Raw genomic sequence first — 24,289 nt, forward strand, 5'->3', positions numbered from 1 at the left:
CACACGGTGAGGTGTACCTTCAGAATCTTCAGACATCCATTTTACCTGCCATCCGAGACTTGTATGGAGACAGAAGAGTTTACTTTCGACAAGATGGTGCCCCAGCCCATTACCAAAATCGTGTTAGGGCGTATCTTGACGAAAATCTACCAGAAAGATGGATAGGCCGTAGAGGTACTGTGGTGTATCCACCACGTTCCCCAGACCTAACTCCTATGGACTTTTACCTGTGGGGAACACTAAAGGATGTGGTGCAGTTCGGTGACATCGTTTGTGCGTAGATGTTAATGGTGACCATTTCGAACACCTACAGTGATATCTTTAAGTTGGACTTTAAGCTACACTTCACCAAAAATGAGACAACTCCGTCAATTAGTTTGCAAGTTATGGACTTTTAAACGGTGGATACATTTTTTTTGGAGGCCTCTGTACAATAAACTTCCATTTCATGTTAAATAAGCCACAGAGGATAGGACTAAATTCAAAAAACAGCTGAAACTTTATCTTTTGAAAAGCTCTTTCTGTTCTTTACAGGATTTTTTTGTCAGTGTGTGACAATTAGCACAATGTGTTTAATTTTAAGCCTATAAGAACTGATTATGTAGCACTGGCATATCAATTGATGACAGAATGCCGATTTATATGTATTAGAATGTAAGGCTTATAATTTGTTTGTGTAATCATTATTACTACTATAATCTGTATTGCTGTTTAAACATTTGAAACTCATGTATCTGTTTATGATTTAGTTTGTAAGCCTCGTGGCCATTTAGATAAGATTATTACTGTAATAATCTTACATGTCCTACATCCTAGCGATACACTCGCGACAAGGATCCATGGAACACGAAAATGAATAAAAAAACGTGACTTGACATACCATGACGTGATGTGCAATGTGAATGCACCTTGACATTATAATGCCATGACCTGACAGTGCCATGGTGGCCAGTGTGAATTGACCTCAATGTTACAGGAGTATATTACAGTTGATAAATTCGTTTATGTAGTAGAACGAGTGGGCAGCTAACCACAAAGATTTATAGTGTGCCTTATACAGAGAATCAGTAATTACCCTAACAGCTTTATTCTGCAGCATTAAGGCATCATTCACACAACTACAGTTTTCCCATAAAATTATACCATATGATATTCAACTTGGGAAAAATTAAAAATAGGACTTTCTAACATTTTTGGTACACAGTGAATAAGTCGACTTAACAAATAAATTACTCTTCATAACTTACCACTAATACGAGGTTGGTTTGAAAAGTTCTGAGAATGGAATAGAAAAAAACTACTTACATCACTGAAACTTTTTTATTTTTCAATGTAGTCTCCTCATAGATTAATGCACTTGATCCAACGATGTTACAGTGTCTCGATCCCATATCGAAAATGCGTTTCCTCCAGGGCTGCAAAATAGTTGTCAACTATGGCTGTCAATTCTTCGTTTGAAGTGAATCTTCGTCCACCAAGAAAAATTTTCAGTTTTGGGAAGAGATGGAAGTCTGACAGAGCCATATCAGGTGAATAAGACAGGTGTGGCAACAACTCATACTTTAGTTCATGTATTTTTGCCATGGCGACGGTACATGTTTTTGATCCAGTGTCAAGAGTCACGGCACTCATCTTGCAGATAATTTTTTCATTTCTAATTCTTTAGTTAAAATGCGATAAACCCGTTCGGATGACATCTGGCAAGTGTGAGAAATTTCACGCACTTTCAATCGACGATCCTCCATGACCATTTTTTGCACTTATGCAATGATTTCCGGAGTAGTGACACATCTTGGCTGACCACTGCGTGGATCATGATCTATGTTCTCCTGACCAAATTTAAATTCATTTGTCCATTAGGCAACAGTTGAATATGAAGGAGCAGAGTCCCCCAGTGTGTTCTGGAACTCAGCATGAATGTCCTTTGCTTGCATACCTTTATTTATGAAATTCTTCATCATTGCTCGAATCTCGATTTTTTCCATCTTCACTAATCACTACGCGGGAACAACAACAGAGATACGTCACCGCCACAGCTCTCTTCCAAGAGCACTGACGTGCCACGTGTTTACAGGTAACAGTCCAATGAATATCACGTGAACAACTCGTTGCGCTAGCGCTGACCTCTCGTGGTGATTCCGAGAACTTTTCAAACCATCCTCGTATATTGTACACGTTTTGACCTCAAGACAATTTAATAAAATAACTTGGATCATCTGACAGTCTTTTATACTTAAAACCAACCGATATATTTTCATTCAGCAAGAACACATTTGCTTTAAACCAGTAGGATGCTCGAACAATTGTCTTTGCAACACAAGGCAGTTTTATAGCTTCTGATATCATTGAAGTTGTATCATCTGCATCTAGCAAAGGCTGGATTTAATAAATGATAGCAGGTCATTAATCATTATTAGGAACAATAAAAAGACCAGTACAGATCTCTGCGGAACACCTACCATAAACTGTAACCTGTTGTATACTGGATTATTTCTTGGTCAACACAAAAAACTTGCATACTGTTCTGTAGATAGGATTGTAATACTTTAGGGTGTCTCTCTAAAAGCCGGGTTCACACATACAACTAAATGTGACGCCACAGCTACCATTCACACAGGACGGCACAAATTTTACGTAGTAGCGCAGCTTTCAACATGGAGTCAACTGAAAACATATGGATGGGTATTAACACAGTCTAATATGTGTTAAACTGTATTATTGATGCTAGAATGCAGGTGATGGCATTAGAGCTGTGGTAAAAGTTAAATACAAAGAAAACGAAGCGCAAATGTTATACCCAAAAACATATTTCGCGCAGGGTTAAATCAGGGGCCACAAAGACAGTCACAAAATAAATAATACTCAGAGCCGAAAATGCCGTGTGCTGTTGCAAACTAACCAACAGCTGGCGTGTACATATTCTCTGGAGACACGTCACTCTTCCAAGAAGCTTACTGTATTCGTTAATGTAGGCATTTCTGGTAAGTAGTTTTCAGTTTAACAGCTGACACATCACACTGCTCAGCTATTTCCCACATATAATCCACAATTTATATTGCACCTGATCTCACAAATCTTGAAGTTCATACGACCCGCTTTTTTTTTTTTTTTTTTTTTTTTTTTTTTAAAGATTGTGGAATAGGCGCACACACACACACACACACAGCTACAGATAACTAAATGTAGGCTGTTGCTCTTATAGTTCCAAAAGCTGCGAAAGTGTACCTGCTGACCAACGTTTTGACTTTTTTTAGGCAATTAAATGAAAACACACCAGAATCGATTGGAGCACTCCATGATAACTGCTACAGAATGTGTTTCGAAATACAGTGGAAAAAACATTAGTACAACCAAGTTGAGGTTTTAGTGGCACGACAAAAGTTACGTCTGTTGCGCTAAAGCAAACTGGCAGTTCACACATGCAACTGGATTGCAGCTACAGGATGCCACTAGCTGTGGCGACATTTTTGTTGTGTGTGTGAAGTCGACTGTCAAAAAGTAACTTTAGAAAAACCTATGTCTCTAGTAAACATCGACTGTTACGCGCACTAATTTGAGAATGCAGACACAACACCCTGATGACATTCGATTTTGCTAGTGCCATTTAAAAGGCAGGTCAAGTGGATTTTACAGACGAATTTTACTAACTGTAGGGTCGGAACGCAGAGATATGTAAATATTATGTATAATATCTCAGATACACAGTACTAAGAGTTTGAAACCATATAGCGCGAAATAATGAAATTGATGCCGTAAGTTTGTATATGACAGAGCGTCGTTGACGCGACGTATGAGCTGTGTATTAGTGTGTTTTGTATTGATGTACTTGTCAATGCCATGAGATAAAGCGATGGAAGACGGTAACGACTCCGACGCGACTGTGTATGGTATGTTTTACTATTGCTCAGTTGTATATAAAGTTTTCTACTTGTTGATTATTTATAAATGTTGTCATATTCTGATTGGCAGATGGAGATATGGAAACGGAAGAAGAGGATTCCGAGGTAGCTGTCGTGCATGAATCTGTTGCTTCAGGAACTGAGGTAAAATCATTTTGTCTTGTAAATTTACTGAAATGAATACCCTCGAAGAAACGTGAGCATAGGAAGTGGAATATTTCTCTGTTATCTGCCAGTAGTTGTACAGCAGGTGCCCACGTGTAATGTTTCCGAAATTGTATAAGTGTAACGTCGCTGTACAGTTTGTTTTTTTGTGTGGACTGCTAAGCTGCATCTACTAAAAAAGTATCCATTGAGAAAGCTAGTGCTTGTCAACAAAGCTGAAGATACAACAAAAGAGAAGTGGTAAACGGCATGAAACATGTCAAAACTATTGTCAGTAAAGAAAAGAAATAGTGCCACAGAGCAGTTGCTTAACAACAATTGATATGTGGAAGAAGAACTGTCATATTATAGAAATGATGCTCATGTTATTCAAAATTGCACATAGTCTGAAAGCAGTGTGAAAAATTTTTGATCATTTGATTAATCATATGTCATTGTACAGATATTATGATTCGGGAGAATGTTTAATTAGTATAGACATGCCCATGTAAAATAAATGTCCAGTGGTATCTATAAAAATTGCTTCTTCTGAGAAACCACAGTGAACGTGTCATGTCTCTCTTGCAGGTTGTTTCACATGAAGGACCCCAATCAAGTGATACAGGCTCTTTTAAAGCTGATTGTCAGTCAAATGAAAATCAAGCATATGAACATAAAAGTAAGTCTCTGTCGTTACACTTAGCTGATACTTTTTTCTTGAAATGAATGTTTCATTTTTCCGATTAATGAAGTATTTTCTTCTTTAGACCTAATTTTAAATAATCGTAATTGTAAGGCCCTTCTAAATGATAAAATTGTGTAGATGTCATTTGTATTGCCAGTACCTGCAAGGTGGACATTTAGTAAATTTGATTTACCAATTTAGCTAGTTGACAGAAAATTTTTAGTCTCCTATTGCATGAGTTCATAACATGCTAGTCAGTAATGTCGAATTTTTCTTCACAGAATTTGATAAGAATTTCTCTTACCAGAAATCTTTAATTTCTCACAAATATGCTTGCTTTTTACAATAACCAGTATACACAGGTGCACTAGTTATGTTGTGACATACAGGGATTGTAGGGGGTGTCTTGAGGAACAAAATCGAGGATAGGGACCAGTGTCCGGAAACGTCGTCCAATGATGCTGCATATTATTGAAATTACAGATGCAAACACCTGCCACTTGACCACCTGTTCGGTAACAAACCTAACTTTGTACACTGTTAAACTGTAGGCAGAGCATCTCACATTGTTGTTTATAACAACGAAAACAGTCAATTTTTGACATAATAATTTAGTTGTATAAATAAAAAATCTGCTTACCAAGTGGTGGCAGAACACACATATAAAAGAAGGTTCTAATTAGGCAACCTTTCGGAGCTAGTGGCTGCTTTTACAGGCAGAAGGGTTAAAGGGGAAGGAAGAGGAGTGAAGGAAAATATCTGGAGAGGTCTCGGAAAAGAGGTAGATTTTGTGAAAGTCGCACAGAACCACAGGTCAGGGGAGACTTACTGCATAGGATGAGATGGAAAGAATGCGGTAAGTCTCCTCTGACGCGCAGTTCTGGGTGACTTTCCCGAAATCTGTCCCTTTTCCTAGACCTTTCCAGTCCTTTTCCTTCACCCCTCTTCCTTCCCCTTCAACCCTTCTGCCTGAAAAAGGAGCCACTTGCTCCGAAAGCTTGCCTAATTACAACCGTCTTTTATGCCTGTGTTCTGCTGCCACTCACAATGTTGTTTGTTATTCAGTGATCGTGACAGATTGCCATGATCACTAGTGGAGAAGATGGAGGTAGTTGCTGCATAGACTGGCCTTTATCGTATGAGTATTGCCTTGTTGAATGACAATTTCGGATATGGGTTTCTATCTGCATTTTTTTTTCTCCTGTATACCAAGAAACATGGAGATTTTAGAGGGTTTCAGAAGTAAAATAAATTATAGATGGAAACCTGTATTTGAAACGTCATCCACTGAGGCGACAGAGCATCATATTCGTAGGAGACAAGGGCTTTATATGTAGCAGCTAGCTCCATCTCATCCACTGGCGACCATAACAATGTCATGATCACCAAATGACAAACAACATTGCGAACTGAGAAGTGTTCTGCCTATGGTCCATCAGCATACAAAGTCACATCTGCTGCCAAAGGGATGGCATAGTGGCAGTTGCTGGCACCTATAACTACAACGCTCTGTAGTGTTGTTGGATGATGTTTCTGGGTATTGTGTACCTCAAGACACATTCTACAATTTCTCAAAGTTTTTTTGAATTTCTGGGACACCCTGTATAAGATTCCACTAATGAGCATTTGCACGCAATAATTATATTTGGCAAATATCATAGTTTCTTTGGTAAAAATTTACTTTATAGTAGCACACATTACTTGGTATTTTCAGAGCATTTCACTACATACAAAAACACAGAGATCATTGCACAAAGCTTTTAGACTCACAGTTATAAGGTAATACTCATTGGCTAACTCATTGTATTTAAATCGTTGAATGATTGTGTGGAACTAGGTGTGGGTGACCAGGTAAAGGTTTACATACAGTAACTTTTTTCTGTTTCATAATCATCTGCTAAATGACACCAAAAACAAAAAACATGATAAGATCCATAGGTAGCATATTTATCTGCAGTCATCACATTTTCCAGCACTTTATCCCGACCAGTTGTACTAAAAGATGCATTCTGGATTGCTTCGTTGCACGCTTAAGTTTTTGTTTCCAAATCTAAACTTGAGACTCTGAATGTTTCGTGTGTGTTCAACCACAATATTTCAGTGTGCAGGACGAAACAGTATTTTTGTTAAGTTTCGGGTCTTGTGGCACGACTGGCTAATAGAAGCAAGCTGAGCTGCCTTCATGTTGATTTGTTTTTGAAGCTAGCATACCACATTTGTTGGTTTTCATATTTATATTAGTGTATTATGAAAATTTAGTAGTTTAAATGATTAATAATATTAAAGACCTCTCCAAAATAAGTAATTTTTAATACAGTTCGTTGTGCCAGTGTAGCGGAATATGTGATGGTGTGTGAACATGTCACTGCCAATTATTAAGTACTTCCTTTAGTAGACAAAACAAGTAGTTACAACAAATTAATTGCTTCTCATTTATTAATGCAAGTTTTGTTTACCTTATTTCATTTGTTTATAGATGAAATCGGTCCATCTGCCCTACAAAATGGCCCAAGTCAATTTCATTTAAATTTGGAGGATTCAGTAGTTATTTTTCAAGCCCATGCTCCGTATTTTTGCCTAATAATTTGCACACTGAATTCATGTTCTGCTGTTTGCAGAATAATGGTAACACGACATTTTTCACGTGTCTTTCCGCTATTCATTTGTGGAACTGCTGCTAGGTGGTTAAACTATGTAATCGTATTCTAATGTTGTTTGTGAAGAAACTTACAAAGTTATTCCTTCAGTGGATAGAATTTCCAATGATATGATCAAAAAACTATCTAAAACTTCATCAAAACATTAATACTAAATGTCAATTAGTGATGCACCAAAGCAGAATAGTGATATTTGGAGCCTGATTCCATAGAAGTTTCAGCCACTTCGTTCATTTATGTAAGCAGCAGAATGTGAAAATTGTATGGAAATTGGTAGGTTACCGTAAGGCTCTGCTAGTTGAGCATTTAAGAGGCACATAAGAGTTATATTCTGTAGAAGCAACACCCGTAAGGCTGTATTACATAGAGGTAATAGGCATTGCAGGGCACAGCCATAAGACTAGCTACTATGTGTTTGAGAAATATTAGTCGATATAAAGTTCCAAAAAGATTGACTTTCAGTATTCACATGGGAAATATACAAAATGTCGGATTATTTAAGTTATGTAATCAATTATTGAAAAATTATTTTAATATATATTTTAGGGCAGCTCCACCTCAAGGCCTTTAACTATGAGATGCACCTGATTATATCTACTGCAGGGTAAACCACAATATCACCACCTGGAGATGTGATTTTGATAAGGGGCAACTTATCTCATTATACCGTGGTGGGAATGAAGCTGTCCTGTGAGACAGAAAACAATCTGCTCAAGAAAGGTATCTGAGGCAGTTGATTGTGGAATAGTGATTTCTGACAGAAAAGGTGGAAGAGATGGTACATGTGACGACTGAAATCTGTTTCTTATAAAATAAGTCATTATCAGTTATAAAGTTTATAAGCAACTCTACACTGTCACTCTGATTTTGTCCAAAATTGGTAGTCACATTCTTAAGAAAACAAATGAAAAGGCTGTCAGGAGGGTTCACAAAAACCTATCCCAAATGGTAAAAGTAATGAAAAGAATGCTAAGTTTTTTCCTAGGCATTAATGCTTCATTCTGATAAGACAAAGTTGTTCAGATACTTTTGGGCTGTTTACTAAAAACAACCTGTGAAGGAGAAGGTGGAATGGTATTCTATGCTATAAAACCCCCATCTCTATGGGAACATTAGAAACTACTACCCTAAACATTGGAGGATGAAGAAAAATGTTGCCATGTTCTATCTAACTAAAAGTCTGTTTCTTTTCCAAAATTCCTGGGCCTATTTTAAACTGTCTTTGCAAAATATAAAGGTGAATTTGGAAAACACAGTAGCAAGGTAACACAAAGATGCAAAAAAATTTAGCAGGGGATAAATTTGAGGCTCTTTCGGTGCAAATAGCGATGTTCCTAGTTGACTTACTAACTAAAACTACAAAATATTGTTACCTTCTTTCTCATACAAAAGTAATGACATTTTAAAACACCCATAATGAAAAGTGTGTGTTCTGGTTAACACTATTAACTAATGAACTACAGATATATTCAACACTCGTAGAATTGTGTTAGGTAACAATGTACATACCCCCTTGTCCATTTTACATAAAATAAGGAAAAGAAAACCACTTATCTATAGTGGATCAATGCGTGGAGCATAGAAACAGGCAAAAGAAAACTGCACTTATGTTAGCTTTTAAGCACTAGCTTCTTCTTCTTCTTCTTCTTCTTCTTCTTCTTCTTCTTCTTCTTTTCCCCTCAGTGCATGGCCCCCCCCCCCACCTGTGTGTGTGTGTGTGTGTGTGTGTGTGTGTGTGTGTGTGTGTGTGTGTGTGTGTGTGTGTGTGTGTGCCACATTAAGGCACATTAAGGCAAATCACTGATAGATTAGATCCGGGCAGAGGAAAGGGGAGGCAGTCAGAACAGGTTCACAGAGGTTGAGGCCAGGGAGGTAGTGTGTTCACGGAAACTTGTGCTGGAAGGGAGTATTCAAATGCCCTGCATAGTGAACTAGTTGTTCAAGTAATTTCTGTTGTTGCTTGCAGTATGTTTAGCATCTGGATGGTAAAGTGTACGGTTTGCCACAGTTTTGTGGTGACTTTTCATTTGAGTAAATAGTTGGTTGCTTGTCATGCCCAAATAGAATAGTGTACAGTAATTGCAGTGTAGCTAATATATAATAGGGATTGTTTCACATGTAGCACTTCCTTTTATTGGATAGAAAATGCCTGTGACTGGACTGGCGTAGGAGGTGATGGAGGGTGTACAGGACAGGTCTTTCACCTGGACCAACCACAAGGAAATGACCATTGGAGAGCAGGAACCCTACTCCAATCCTACTACCAGTCCAGTCACAGGTATATTCTACCCAATAAAAGGCAGGACCATGTGTGAAAGTAGCCATGTTATGTGTCAACTATACTGCAGTTCCTGTACAGCAGCATGTAATAGTCTTTTTCGTTGTACCTGTCTGCAACTGAATGTCGTATTTACAGTGAGTATCAGACTGTCCTTTTCATGATATAGTTAATATACAGAATTGGCAGTGGCATTAAAAAAGAGGGCTAATTAGCCTTCAACCAAAAATCTCTGCCCATACACTCATAGCAGGAGAGTTGCTCTCCATTGCCACATGTGGGAATTTGTAGAATCCTAGTAGACACAGTTGTCCTTTTCCTCTGCCATTCACCTTAAGTCTCTTTGTCTCGCCAAAGGATGCTTTTGTAAAACTTGGTATCGGTTTCATGTCGCATTATGTCTACCACGCAGAGTTCCATATGCCATCTTTGTTTAGACCTTGAAGTAAAGTAGGCCTGTATAGTCTTTATTGCAGCTTTTCCTGAACCTTTTGTAGGCTTGTTCTGCTGTTTGATACTCTTTGGATCCTTTTCTTTGAGGTTTAGTCACTGATTGCATGAAACATAGTTCGATAACGTTGAGATTCTCTTCTGTAGTAACTGATTTTGGGCTATCTGAACAAGGAAGCTTTGCTACTGATCCAGTCTCTACAGATCTTAAATTTAATTTGTGAATACCTTGTTGAGATGGTGGCTGGATATTTGGGAAAAACTACACAAACACCACTTTAAATATGGCCATGTTTCACCATATTTGCAAAACAAATTTGTTGCTGTTCTGTAGTTAACTTCCTATTCACTGTTTCTCAGATAACTACAAACCTCAAACTGCTTGTGTCAACTGACTGATGGGTATGATGCACCAGTAGAGACCACAGTTGACTACCACTATGCTGGGCAAGACAGTCTAAAGACTGCTAGTTACAACCGACTTATAGTCTATCCTGTATATCATGTAATGGTCAAAAAGCATAGATCTGATTCTTTAGTTAACTGATTTCCATATAGAGTATTGTGTTAAACATATATGTTGATTTCAAGCATGTTGTTAAAATGTTTCTCATTAATCTTTTTGCTGCATGCGATTAAGTGAGCTGTCTTGGTTTCCACTAAGTTCATGAGGTTCACCATCATGTTCCATAGTCTGAGTTTTCTTAAGAGCATAAGTCTAATATTGTGAATGCCTCTCACTCATGTTTACAATTGACATTTCTGTAGATGATGACTTAATAGACTAACTATTGTATTTTCTGTGCAGAAATACTCAGTTTTGATTTGTGTTACCACTGTAAGTGAATGGAAATAATACTCCAGGTATAACTAACTGGGGAATAGAATGGCATCATAAAAAGCATACCCTTAGTTGTATCTGAGGTGGCGGAGTCTGTGAATATATCAATGAAAATAAACTTTTTTTAAATAAAATGTAATTAGATAGATAAAAAATTTACTTGCCAAGTGGTGGCAGGAGAACACACACAGAAAAGGTTTTACATGTGCAAGTTTTCAGGGCCAGTGGTTCCTCCTCCTGGCAGAAGGGTTGAAGGGGAACGAAGAGGGGTGAAGAAAAAGGACTGGTGAGGTTTAGGAGAAGGGTAGAGTTCGGAAAAATCACCCAGAACCCCGGGTCAGGGGAGACTTACTGGATGGGATGAGAAGGAAAGATTGATATTTGGGGACTGTACTGGATGAGATTTGAAACCTGGGAACTTAAAGGAGAAAGGTACGGTAATATGCAAGACAGAAATTACTGGTAAAATATCTAGATTCTTCCCCCAGGTACCAGTTTCTCAGAGTTCTGCAGGTGGGAGCTGGTGTTACAGGATGTCCTTGGTTCTTGCCACCCAACTGGCCTCAATTTACGTTAATAACTATGGTCCCAGCATTTCTTCACAGTAACTATTCCTTTCTTCACTCAGTTTTAATTTTCCACATCTTTTATTTTCTGACCTGTCTGTTTTTCGCTGTACCCTCCTCCCCCACCTCCGTTACCTACAATTAACTGAGCTATTAACTCATACTAAATCGTGCACGATGTTTCGGCAGTAATCTCTGTCTTGCACATTATCCTATCTTCCACCTTTAAGCTCTCAGGTTTCCGAATCTTGTTCAGTGTAGTCCCCAACGGTCTATCTTTCCTTCTCATCCTCTCCAGTAAGTCTCCCCCGACCCAGGGTTCTGGGTGATTTTTTCCAAACTCTACTCCTTCCCCTAAAACTCACCTGTTCTTTTTCTTCACCCCTCCTCCTTCCTCTTCAACCCCTCTACGCGGAGGAGGAGCCACTGGCTCCAAAAGCTTGCATATGTAATATCTCTTTCATGTGTGTTCTCCTGCCATCGCTTGGTGAGTACCTTTTTTACCTGTCCAATTACGTATTATTCCACGAATAGCTATTCCTGGATTTATCCCATTATCCTAAAATTTGCCCTAGGTAAAACTTCCTTCAACTACTGATAAAACTTATTGAAAAGTATACGGAATTCCGTTCTGCCATTACGTTCATTATCAGCAGTTTCTAAAATTGTACATGCGATACATAAACATTGTGAAATATGCATACACATAATGGAAAGTCCAGGCTGGAGTAATAGTAATACGGTAAGGATAGATTGCTGCTCTTCACCTAAGGGGTTGAGCCGCAAACAGGCATAATGAAAAAGAATACTGGAAATATTTAAGCTTCTGGTCAAGGTTCTCCATCAAAAGTAGAACTCTCACACATGCAGGGGATACTTCATCTGGGCACTAAGGCTGATATTCTAGTATTCTTTTCCATTGTGCGACTTTATCACCCTTTTTTCTCATGACAGTCTTATCTGTCTAGTATTGTGCAGTTTAAGTTATTAACTGTTCCTGCTTTTCCTAAAGGTGGAAAAGTCTTAATGCTCTACTCTGGAAGCCATGAAGTTGATGAACATGGTGGTCAGCTATGTTTCTCCACACTATAGTCACATATTCTAGTTCTGCTCGGACCAGTGTGGAGGAAATGTAGACTCAGTATCTAGCAAGGGTGGAGATATTTTCAGATAACCACATGCTTTACCCCAATCTTCACGGATGTATGATCCCCAGATGAAGTGCCTTTCAAGGGTTATCCTGAGGTATTTCAGTGTGTGATACGGATGTATGATCCCCAGATGAGGTGCCTTTCAAGGGTTATCCTTAGGTATTTCAGTGTGTGATACCATGGGATGGGGCCTCCCATGATCCGCACAGGTTCAAAATCCAATGGCACTGTGCGCTGTAATTACAACTGCATAGTTCATTGTGACATTAAATTTCAAACACCACTTCGTGGCCCAGGCCCCAAGATTCTGTCTGCAGATGGCAATGCAAAACATAGACTTAGAGGCAGTGGGTGTAGTGTACAATGTCATCCGCTTATAAGGCTAATGACTCTGCCCTTGAGACATCTGGTGTGTACAGGGAGTACAGCAGGGGGCCAAGGATGGACCCCTGTGGCACTCCTGCTTGTATCAGTCTTTCTTTCAAAATGCTGTCTCCGAATGCGAACATTGGAATGCTGTCTTCCATTTGTGAATGGTATGTAGGGAAAATGATTCGGTAAAGCTCCACAAGGCGTAATTTCTGTAATCTTCTCGTATGTGTGGAAAGAAGTACTACTTGGCCTTAATTTTCTTTGGAAATTTCATCAGTAAATCTCTGTGATGCACACCCCTTCTCTTGTAGTGCCTGCCACTGGAATTTGTTGAGCATCTCTGCGACATACTCTCTTCGAGTAAATGCACCAGGCTTTGTGGGATTTCTCTCCCTCCCCCTCTCCCTCTCTCCTATTAATCATACTTCGTAAGAGTCTCAGACTGATAAACAATCAATTGAACAGGTGTTTTGTAATCATCTTTGTGCATGAATTAAATTGCCTTAAGAATCTTCCCGTGAACCTGTCCGGTATCTGCTCTTCCTACTACACAGGTGTCCAAAATTAAAGCAACAAAAGGAAATTTTGCAATTTTGTGTTGTTGATTTTGCCACAAAATGGTATAAACTGGTGATAGTAAAGTAGAAACAATGTAAAGAATACAGAACATAAACAACTGCAACATGCATAATGCTAAACAAAAAGTTTTGTTTTTTCCAACTTAGCAGGTTTGCCCACACGAGAGATGGTTAATGTGCTCCATATGGGATGTGACCACCTCTGGCAGCAATAAAGGCCTGATGATGTCAGTGCTTGCTGTGGATGATGTCATCAGTTTCGTGTTGAGGCAGTAACATTCATTCTTCCTGCAGAGCTGCTCACATGTCATGGGGATAGTGGTTGGTGGACGCTGACATGATGCATCTATCTCCCTAGTTCGTCCCAGATATGCAGATATGCTCTGCGGGATTCAAATCAGGAGAGGGAGTAGGCTAGACCATGTGTGCGTATCCTTAGTTTCCAAGAAAACATCAACCACCCATGCTCTGTGAGGTCAAGCGGTGTCATCCGCCGGTACAAAGTCTAGGCCCACAGCACCTCCCAACAACCACACATGATGTCCTAAGATCTTATCACGATACCTGACAGCAGTTAAACCTTGATGATTCACCCCACAGTTCCATAAATTGTTAGTGGTCAAAATAATCCCTGCCCACATTGTAGGGGATCTTTCTTGGTAATGGTCTCTTTCCACAAAGGTTGGGTCCTGAGATCATGTTCCACATTTCCTCTAGATGCAAATCTGTTGAGAGTCACTCTCTAAACCACATTAGGACTCGTCTGTAAAATGAACGCTTGCCCACTCTTCAGCTGTCCAGGTGGCACGTTGATGACTCCACTATACATGTTCCCTTCTGTGAAGACAAGTCAGAGGTACGCATACAGCTGGTCTCTGTCAATGAAGGTCACTCTACCGAAGCCTTGTGCACACAGTTAGCCTCGATATAACATGTTCGGTTGATGCTGAGAGGACAGAGGCCAGTTGCAGTGCAGTACTAAGGCAATACCATCGTGGCCTTATAGCCAAATAATAGTGCTCTCTGTTGTCACACTTGGTTGTCCTGCTCTGATCTTCAGGATATGCTTTCGGTCTCTATAAACTGTTGCCACATCCAAGAAGCAACAGAATGATTCGCATTAAGTCATCGGGCCACATCAGTGAGCAACTGTCCTGCTTCCATTCTTCCTATGGCCCTCCGTTCAGATTCTTCCTATGGCCCTCCACTCAGATTGACTGGTAGGTGTCTTCTAAGTGCTTTATGCGGTTATTCCACTTTTGATCATTCTGGATGATTATTCATAATTATTTTATGATAGTTACTGTTTCCGTTGACCCGCCAGGGTAGCTGAGAGTGCTAACGCGCTGCTTCCTGAACTTGGGTAGGTGCAATGGCCCCGGATCGAATCCGCCCAGCGGATTAACGACGAGGGCCGGTGTGCCAGCCAGCCTGGATGTGGTTTTCTGGTGGTTTCCCACATCCCGCTATGTGAATACCAGGCTGGTCCCCACATTCCGCCTCAGTTACACGCGTCGCAGACATTTCAAATACGTTCGCACTATTTCACGATTGACACTAGATGCAGACAGCTGGGGTATACTGATTTCATCCCTGGGGGTACGGGGTGGCGGCATGAAGGGCATCTGGCCACCCCTAAAACTAACCTTGCCAAATCCGTTCTAACCGCGCCGACCCTGCAATTGCTGCGGGGCTATGGCGTAAACGAAAGAAAGAAAGTAAGTAAGTTACTGTTTCTGTTGATTCGTCACTTATAGCATAAATGAACGGAAGTGGCTGTTACTGTTTCCATTGATTCGTCACTTATAGCATAAATGAACAGAAGTGGCTCTCTTCACCTATTTATTTGTAATACTTTGCAGTTTTCTTGTGTTCATGGTCAACAGCTAGTACCTGCACCAGTTGTCGATTCTCTGTAGGTCTTCCTATATTTCATTACAGTGTTCTGACACTGCAGTCTTTATATACACAGCAATACAATCCAGAATAACTTTAAATGCGAACATTTTTAGGTTAGGCTTTACCGTGATTGTTACTGACATTAAATGAAACAACAAGTTCACTGTTTCCAGTCACCGTTTTATTTATTTCTACGACGCGTTTTGAAGGTGTGTGATGTGTTACGACAGCAAAAGGAACCTGTGACCTCTGGAGGCAGTGCCACAAGTTCCTCAAAAAATTGTAACACAACACACACACAAATGTAATACTTACTAATGTAAATCTACCTGATGATGGAGGTTTAAACCTTTGAAATGCGTCGTGGAAATAAATAAAACGGTGACTGGTAACAGTGAACTTGTTGTTTCATTTAATCCAGAATAACCTCACAGTCTCTCCAACATTAGCCCCAGTTGATCATCATTAATGTAAATTGTAAATAGTAAATAGTAATGGCCCTGGAACAGCCCCTTAGAGAATTCCTGAAATTTCCTTCAAAGTCATCAGTTTTTTTCAGTTAAGGAAGTCCTTTGTCCAGTCACAAATTTATCAATGATATTCACCAACAGCCTTGTAACTTAAGTTGTTGTTTTATTTAATTTTGAAGGCTGCAAGTTTCAGCATTTCGATATGCCATCTTCAGGACCCATATGCATCTCTCCAAGTAAATGAAAACATCATATAAAGCCGTAAATTTCTGGATGTCATGAACTGTCGTTACACTAGTGCCTTATTCAGACTTGCTATCAAGTCTTCAAATGAAGCACTAGTGTAACGATTGAATTCATGACACCCAGAGGTTTATGGCTCTGTATGACATTTTTGTTTACTCGGAGAGATGCATATGGGGACTGAAGATCGCATATTGAAATGCTAAAACTGGTAGCCTTCAAAATAAAATAATAAGTTACACAGCTGTTGGTGAATTTCGTTGACAATTACTTAACCAGCCAATGTCCCCTGTCAATGATTGGTTGAATTCTCTCTCTCTCTCTCTCTCTCTCTCTCTCTCTCACACACACACACACACACACACACACACACACACACACACACACACACACACACACTCTGTAAGCTAGTTATCAGGATCTCCATTAGGTGCATTATGAAGCCCCTTAGGGAAATAGTGTCCAAGGCTGGAAAGAAAGCCAATGTGCACTCAGTGTGTGCTGGAGGCCTCATCAGAGATGTGGAGGAGCCATGCCTGCAGCTATCAAGTGTGCAAGGTGCAGTCATTTGCAAGTTGTGGCTCACAATGGCACAAGTAACATTGCTTGCCTGGAGTAAGCACTTCTGTGGATATTAAGCTACTAACGAAGTAGTTGTAAAAGTTGTGCTTATCTGAAGAAAAAGAACAGAATTCTGAGGGAAAAGTTTTTCAGAAAGGCTGCATTTAAAGTTTTCAGATCCTGAACCATAAACTTGTACGTAACTTTCTCACTGGCACTTTGGAGACGAGTGACCTAGGTAGCCCTTTCTCAGCTTTCTAAATATATTCCAATTTTTCTTACATCTCCTTGTATGAAGATGCTCTATGATGGGTGTAATAACACAAAAGACGTAGATGGCAGCACCTGTCACTCATATTGGTGGGAAACAAGTACAGACAACACGGTGTTACCTGCTTTGCAGCATTCATGTTCATCTTGTTGCCATGCGCTGCATCTCACGAGGTCACTCAGTACAAGGGCAGAAATTGTTGTGTGACAGACACATTGTATTTCTTTCCAAGATGACCTTACTGTACTATTATGAAAAGATCTAATTGCCAAGTAATGGGGAAAAATACTACTACTTTCATTTTGCAGATGAGACCACTTTCTGTTTGTGAAATGGAAAGACATGAAGAATGTATTTCTTTTGATGACAAAACACAAAATGGGGGTATCCACTATCAGTGTCGGAACAAAATTAGAAGTGATAGAGAAGATGAAACCTGACTGGTTCTAATACAAATTAGAATAAAAAGAAGGATACTGTGGATCATAGCGAGCAGATGCCCTTTAGACATGGAGCAAAATAATTTAGGGCAAGAAAGTTTTTTCCATGTTTTAATGGGTATTTATTTATTTATTTATTTATTGTATGATGGTACAGAGCTTGGATCAAATACAGAATTTTAAGAGTACACAGTGTAAGAAATGGCAAGCAAAATACAGGTGATGATTGTCTGTTAATGTTTTGTATAAAAGTCGAGGCCTGCTAGCATCTTCTTGAATTTATTACTGAATTGGGAGCTACTTCGGTGAACGAAGGAGGCCTGTTGGAATCAACATTCACTCAAAATAGTTCACCTGACAACAGAATTCAGTTAAAGAAATTTTCCTAAATTGCTTCCAGATAGAGAAGTGCCAAAATGGTTTCAAAGGAGGTGTAATGTTTGCCCAAAACGAAGCAAGTTAATGGCTGGGAAAGTGGCAAGAAAAGATACCAGGTATCACTGTAGATAATGTGATGTAGTACTTAGTTTTCCAAAATGCTTCAAAAAATTTTCACACTGAGGCAAATGTAAATAAGCAATTATCAGTTAAAATAATAACATTTCTAGTGGTTGTATTTTTAGTACCAACCACTTCCTCCAGTAGGAAATTAATTAGGAAAAATAATTTTTTTGGTTGTGAGCAAACACTTCATTTTAATATTAAAAAAATTGGGACTGCTGTAAATCTGCACTATTTCAGAGAAAAAATGACCGCTCTTTCAAATGCAGTAAACTGACTTCAGTTCTTTACAGTAAAACCTGCTGCACAAAATTCAGAAAAACTGTGAAAAACACTGAATAAGCCATTTGGACGACACTGTAGTTGCCAAATCCTCAAAGTGTTAAAGTGTATTTGTATTGCCAGTGCTTTATTACCGATGTAAAATACTTTAATTACTGGAATAATCACACATTCTTTCCAGATACAAAAGACGACCTGAATGCATCTGATGATGGGGATGATGGAAGTTTGTGCCCAATCTGCATGGATTTCTGGACCAATGCAGGAAGTCATCGACTGATTTCCCTAAGGTGTGGACATCTGTTTGGATATTCGTGTATTACACGCTGGCTTCAAGTTTCGTGCTCAGCTGGACAGAGGAGATGCCCTCAGTGCAATAAAAAAGCGTCACCAAAAGACATAAGATTTTTATATGCTCGTAGGGTTCAAGCACTTGACACTGTAGAAAAAGAAAAATTGAAGTCGCAGGTAGAAAGCTTACAGCAAGAGAAAAATAGACTTGTTCTTGAATTAGCCCAATCTAAGTTGAACCAGGAACTCCACTTAAAGGAAATTTGGGAACTAAAGCGTAAGTGCGAACAATTGCTTTCATCTCAGTCACAGAATGCAGTGCACGGAAGAGAAATGTCATCATCTCAGAGTAGCTCCCAGAGAAATATACGTATCCTACACGATCGCACCATAGAAGTTTGTAAAAGTGGAGGCTGCCGTGTTGCGGCATTTAGCTCGTGGCACAAGCTTCTAGTTGTTTCGCAAAGCTCTACAAATAATCTGTTTTCAGGTTTTGGTATCAAAAAGATAGATGCTGTAGATTTGCATCCAACGCAATTTCTCTTCCTCCATCCGAAGCCAATCAGGGACATGGCATTTCATCATGAAAGAAATGAATTGCTTCTTACTGTTTCTCTGGACAAATGTGCTAAATTAGTGGATATCACAAGTAATTCTGTTGTACATACATATACAACAGACAGTTCTCTGTGGAGCTGTTGCTGGGATGTTAATGATCCAAATGTACTTTTTGTCGGAAGCCAGAATGGTGTAGTGTCCCAGTTTGATATGAGGCAAACGAGTAATGCAGTTGCACGTCATTCTGTACCTGGAGATACATCACCTGTTACGTCATTAGCAGCCTTTCCTGCCAAGGGAAATAGAACCTTGTCACGGGGAGGATTTTTAGCATGTAGGCTTAATTCGTGTTGTGCATACGAAAGAAATGCAGATAATTTTTCAGTGCAACATTTACCTCTTTCTGGACCTTTTACTTCTTTGTGTTATGATGAACACACAGATCATATTTTAATATCTACTAGGCCTAATGCAAGGGTTCCAAATTCTTGTCATATTTTGTGTCAGTTTGGGGCAGATGGCACAAGCGCAGTTTGTTGCCCTGTGCACACATTTATGGGAAGTACCACTCAGAGACTTTTGTCAAGACCCTGCACTGTCTCTGTGCAGGGAGATACACTGGTGGCAGCTCACATTGAGAGCTCAAAAATTGTTGCCGTGTGGAGTGTCTCTTCAGGTCAGCGTCTTCTCAGTCTTCCGGCTTCAGAACCTATTATCGATATTTGCCCATTGAACGTGGATGGAATACTTTATTTGTCAGCGCTCTCAGAAAAGTCTTTGCGGTTATATAGTGTAAAGCATATGTGAAAAAAGTTGTGCAAATTCTTATGGTAACTCATAATCTTGTAAATATAACAGTGTGTAAAAGCAGTAATTTTTGATACTTTTGTCAGTATGGTACTTTTTAAAGTATTCTGTGAGTGCTATAAATGTATATATGAATTTTGAAATAAATGTAAAAATCAGTTTTAATAATAAATTGTTTCTTAATAGTTAAATGAAATTGTTAAAATGGCGCTATTGGATGAATGGCCATTATGAAACAGTTTATTCATAAAGTTTGAAGTTTAAATGTGAAAAAAAAAAAAAACTGAAAAGTACGTTATGAAAGAAGCTCGTATTTTTGCAGATTAATTAATTCCAAATCACAGTCTACAAATGTTGATGTACACATCAAAATATAATCTAGGACTATTTCAGAAATTAAGGAGAAAAGTTCTATTTTTGTTGTCCAGGTAAGTTGACAATTTCATATTTGTGCAAAAAATTGAATACTTCATGCAAGTGATGCACACACATATATAAACTGTTGTCAACTATACCTGGAGAACATCACAACTTGCAGACTAAAGCCAGCGTTCGGGGGTGGGGTGTAAGATTTCCTCAAAAGCTAAAATTTGTTTGTATGTTATTTCTTGGTAGTTCTGGCTTTAACGTACATTTTTGTGTGATGCCCATCATATTATTAACAGGAAGTAATTAAGGCAAGTAGACAGACATAAGGCTTCTGTAGGAAACATGGATAGGTGGGATGTATAAATAAATTGTAATTTTTGGCAAAAGCTGATATCCCCAGTGGTTGTATGATTATAACTTTAAATAATCTGATGTACTTTCAGAGTAACTGGCAATGTAAAAGATCTGTTCTAGATGTAATAAAACTGATATTGATAAGGAGTGGCCGTGTAGGTGGTGATGAATAGCTAAGGTTTCAAACAGATGCTGGCAATTAGATGGCAAACTTGAGTTTTGTATCATTGCCGTGGGTGGCGGGCAGATGAATTGTCATTAACATCCTCTGACTTTTGAGGATAGTTACGGTGGCTGAGAACTTGTGAATGAGAGAATATTCAGTGGAAATGGCCAGTAAAGGTAGTAGAGTTGTAACCTCCCCCTCACTTATCGACCTTAATGACAGTGAAAAATGAAACCGCATGTACCTAATGGGAATTTTGGAAAAGCAATCGTCACCGAAGTTAACCTGTCGGTAAAGAGGAAGGAAAGGGTTACATCTAAATGAAAGGAAAAATGCAAATGAAACTGGTGGAAATTAATTTTGAAAAGGGGTAAAGTTAATAAAGAAAGTAAATGTGCGGCCGTTACATTAACAATTAACTAGCTGTAATTAGATATTTGAGATTTGGGGGAATTACAGTCGCCAGTCCTAAGGACAATTACTATAGTAACTGAAAAAGAAAGATTATTACACATATAATTAGCACTAGAAGCGTGGCAACTGAAGGTTGACACGTGTAGTGTGAAAACTGAAAGTTTGTCAGAAGTAATAAATTTCGCTACACTCTGACTTAATTTAGCAAAAGAATTAATAAAACCGGAAAATCGAAAGTTAATTTAGTGACTGAAGTTAATAGTGAGCTTTCTTTCTGAAGCACATGGAAATTCAGTAAAATACGGTTAGCCTTGGACTACCTCAACAATCATTTCAAAAGCTACTTGAATCTACGCAATTTAGAAATAAGAGATTTAACTTTGAACTTGAATTAAATGATTCTGAACAATAGTAAAATTTAGTACGTACCAAGCTGAGCTACAGTCACAGGTAACCTAAAATACGGTAACAAAACTTGCACTCTTAATTTGTGTCCCCCCTGCGGGTTCGGGGGTTAGAATAGGCCCGCGGTATTCCTGCCTGTCGTAAGAGGCGACTAACAGGAGTCTCAAATGTTTCGGCCTTATGTGATGGTCCCCTCTCAGTTTTGACCTCCATCTTTCTAAATTATTCCGAAGAGCGAGCCAATTGGGGAAGGGCGCCTTACGTGGTGCACTGTATCCGTCGTGCATTGAGACCTTTAGCTGGCTTTTTCGTCGTTGCAATGGTGTCCCGCTCGTTTTCCATCTCTTGGGCGAGGATACGTCCCTGGGTGCGATTCCCACGCTGCACTCTGCAGTTTTTCTTTTAACTGCGACGACGACCTTGGACAGTTTTGCACCTAAGATCCAGCACGGTAGCCAGTCCGTTGTGGTGGGGCCGCCATGTACCCTCTTGGTTGTAGCCCCCTGACAACACAGGGATCGCTCTACTGATGCCTGCGCCGTTAACTCCCCACGTATGCCAAGGAGTAGATGCCCGTCTCCCTGGGGCATCAGGACTCCCGGCAATGGACATCCTGCCAGGTGGCTATTGCTGCGGCTGGGTGGCGCCCGTGGGGAGGGCCCTTGGTCGGAGTAGGTGGTGGCAGGGCGGATGACCCGCAATGAAGCGTGGTACATCATCTCTCGCTGGCGGCCAGCCGCCAGCAGTCTCTAAGTGTTCTCGGGCTCAATTTAATGCTGAAAAGTACAATCCGAAAACGTTCCCCTCTCTGGCCACGCCATGGGAGGAGCGTAAGTCTCAGGATGGAGGTAATAGTTATTCGCCCCGATTCTTAGTTTGTACGAGAGCTGATGGGGAGTCTTTTCTCTCCACAAAGCCTCAGTTCTTCGTCGAGCATTTAGAGGACAAGTTTGGGGAGGTGGAGGGCTTGTCAAAAACGCGCTCTGGATCGGTCCTGATCCAAACGGCATCCTCTGCCCAGTCACGATGGTTGGTTTCTTGTGACAAGTTGGGGGATGTTGCTGTTACGATCACGCCGCATAAGAGTTTAAATATGGTTCAGGGAGTTATTTACCATAAGGACCTTCTTTTGCAGTCTGATGACGAGCTGCGCGCCAACTTAGAGCGCAGGGGTGTACATTTCGTCCGGCGCGTTCATCGGGGTCCGAAGGAAAATCAGATAGCTACCGGTGCCTTCATCTTGGCCTTCGAGGGTGATACGTTACCAGAAAAGGTCAAGGTGATGGTCTACCGATGTGACGTCAGGCCCTATATCCCTCCCCCGATGCGGTGCTTCAAGTGCTGGAAGTTCGGCCATATGTCTTCCCGCTGCACTTCCAGCCTCACATGTCGAGATTGCGGACGCCCGTCTCATCCCGATACTCCGTGTGCCCCGCCTCCCATCTGTGTCGACTGCGGGGAGCACCATTCACCTTGCTCGCCTGACTGCAATGTCTTTCAGAAAGAGCGCAAAATCATGGAATATAAGACCCTGGACCAGCTGACCTATACTGAGGCCAAAAGGAAATATGACAGACTCCATCCTGTGAGAATGACATCTTCTTATGCAGCTGCTACGACAACTTTGCTAGCCCCATCAGTTTTGAGACTTCCAGCCAGCTCGATAAGCAGTAAGACTCCTCCTGCCCCCTTGCCCGTGGGGGGCTCTACCCAACCGGTTGCTCCTGCACCACCTACCTCAGGAGCAACCTCCTCCCACCCGTCGGGGACGTCCGTCCCCGCTTCTCAGCCGGAGAAGCGTCTAACTTCTTCGGCTACTCTCGCCCGTAAGAGTTCCCTTGGGACCCTCCCTTCCCAGGGTTCCACCAGTGGGAAGGATGACGGCCGCCAGTGGCATAAGTCCTCACCAGCGGCCGGGCGTAGGGCTTCACGATCCTCCTCTGTCCCGGAGACTGAATCGGTGAAGCCTTCCCAGCCGGTGCAACCCAAGGTTCAGCGAGAGAAGTCCAAGAGAAAGACCTCTAAGGCCAAAGAACTTGCGGTGGCACCAACCCCACCGCACCTTTCGCGCTCTGCGTCTGAGGCTGAAGTCAAGATTCTAGCGTCCGCTGAGGACCTTGATCTCGCTGGTCCCTCAGACGCCATGGATGCCTCTCGTACGGGTACTGAATCGGTGGCAGTGATTGAACAAGCGGCGTAAATTGCCTTCCCAGTCCTTTCACGCCTTTCTCAGCCATGGACAATATCATCCTCCAGTGGAACTGCGGCGGTTTTTTCCACCATCTAGCTGAGCTCCAACAACTTATCAGCCTTCACCCTTTCTTCTGCATTGCTCTTCAGGAAACTTGGTTTCCAGCAATGCGAACCCCCGCCCTCCGTGGCTATCGGGGTTATTATAAGAACCGGGCAGCATATGAAAGGGTGTCGGGTGGCGTCTGCCTCTATGTCCTTCACACTCTGCACAGCGAGTCTGTCCCTCTCCAAACACCTTTAGAGGCTGTCGCTGTTCGGGTGTGGACGCCACAGGCTGTTACCGTCTGCAGTCTTTACCTTCCACTGGATGGTGATGTCTCGCAGCATGTCCTGGCTGCGCTGATAGCCCAATTGCCGCCACCTTTCTTGCTATTGGGCGACTTC

The 24,289-nt window shown here is 40.7% G+C and overlaps 1 protein-coding gene across 1 annotated transcript; it reads left to right on the forward strand.

Moving 5' to 3' along the window:
- Positions 1-3,600: 3,600 nt before the first annotated feature.
- LOC126187565 (E3 ubiquitin-protein ligase RFWD3-like) lies at positions 3,601-20,087 on the forward strand. The gene is made up of 4 exons (XM_049928722.1): positions 3,601-3,887; positions 3,970-4,043; positions 4,632-4,722; positions 18,470-20,087. Exons 1-4 carry the CDS (start codon positions 3,851-3,853, stop codon positions 19,942-19,944), a joined length of 1,677 nt encoding a protein of 558 aa, XP_049784679.1. The 5' UTR covers positions 3,601-3,850; the 3' UTR covers positions 19,945-20,087.
- The last annotated feature ends 4,202 nt before the right edge of the window (positions 20,088-24,289 follow it).

The sequence above is a fragment of the Schistocerca cancellata genome, chromosome 5, assembly GCF_023864275.1.
Source record: "Schistocerca cancellata isolate TAMUIC-IGC-003103 chromosome 5, iqSchCanc2.1, whole genome shotgun sequence".
NCBI classification, from domain to species: Eukaryota; Metazoa; Arthropoda; class Insecta; order Orthoptera; family Acrididae; genus Schistocerca; species Schistocerca cancellata.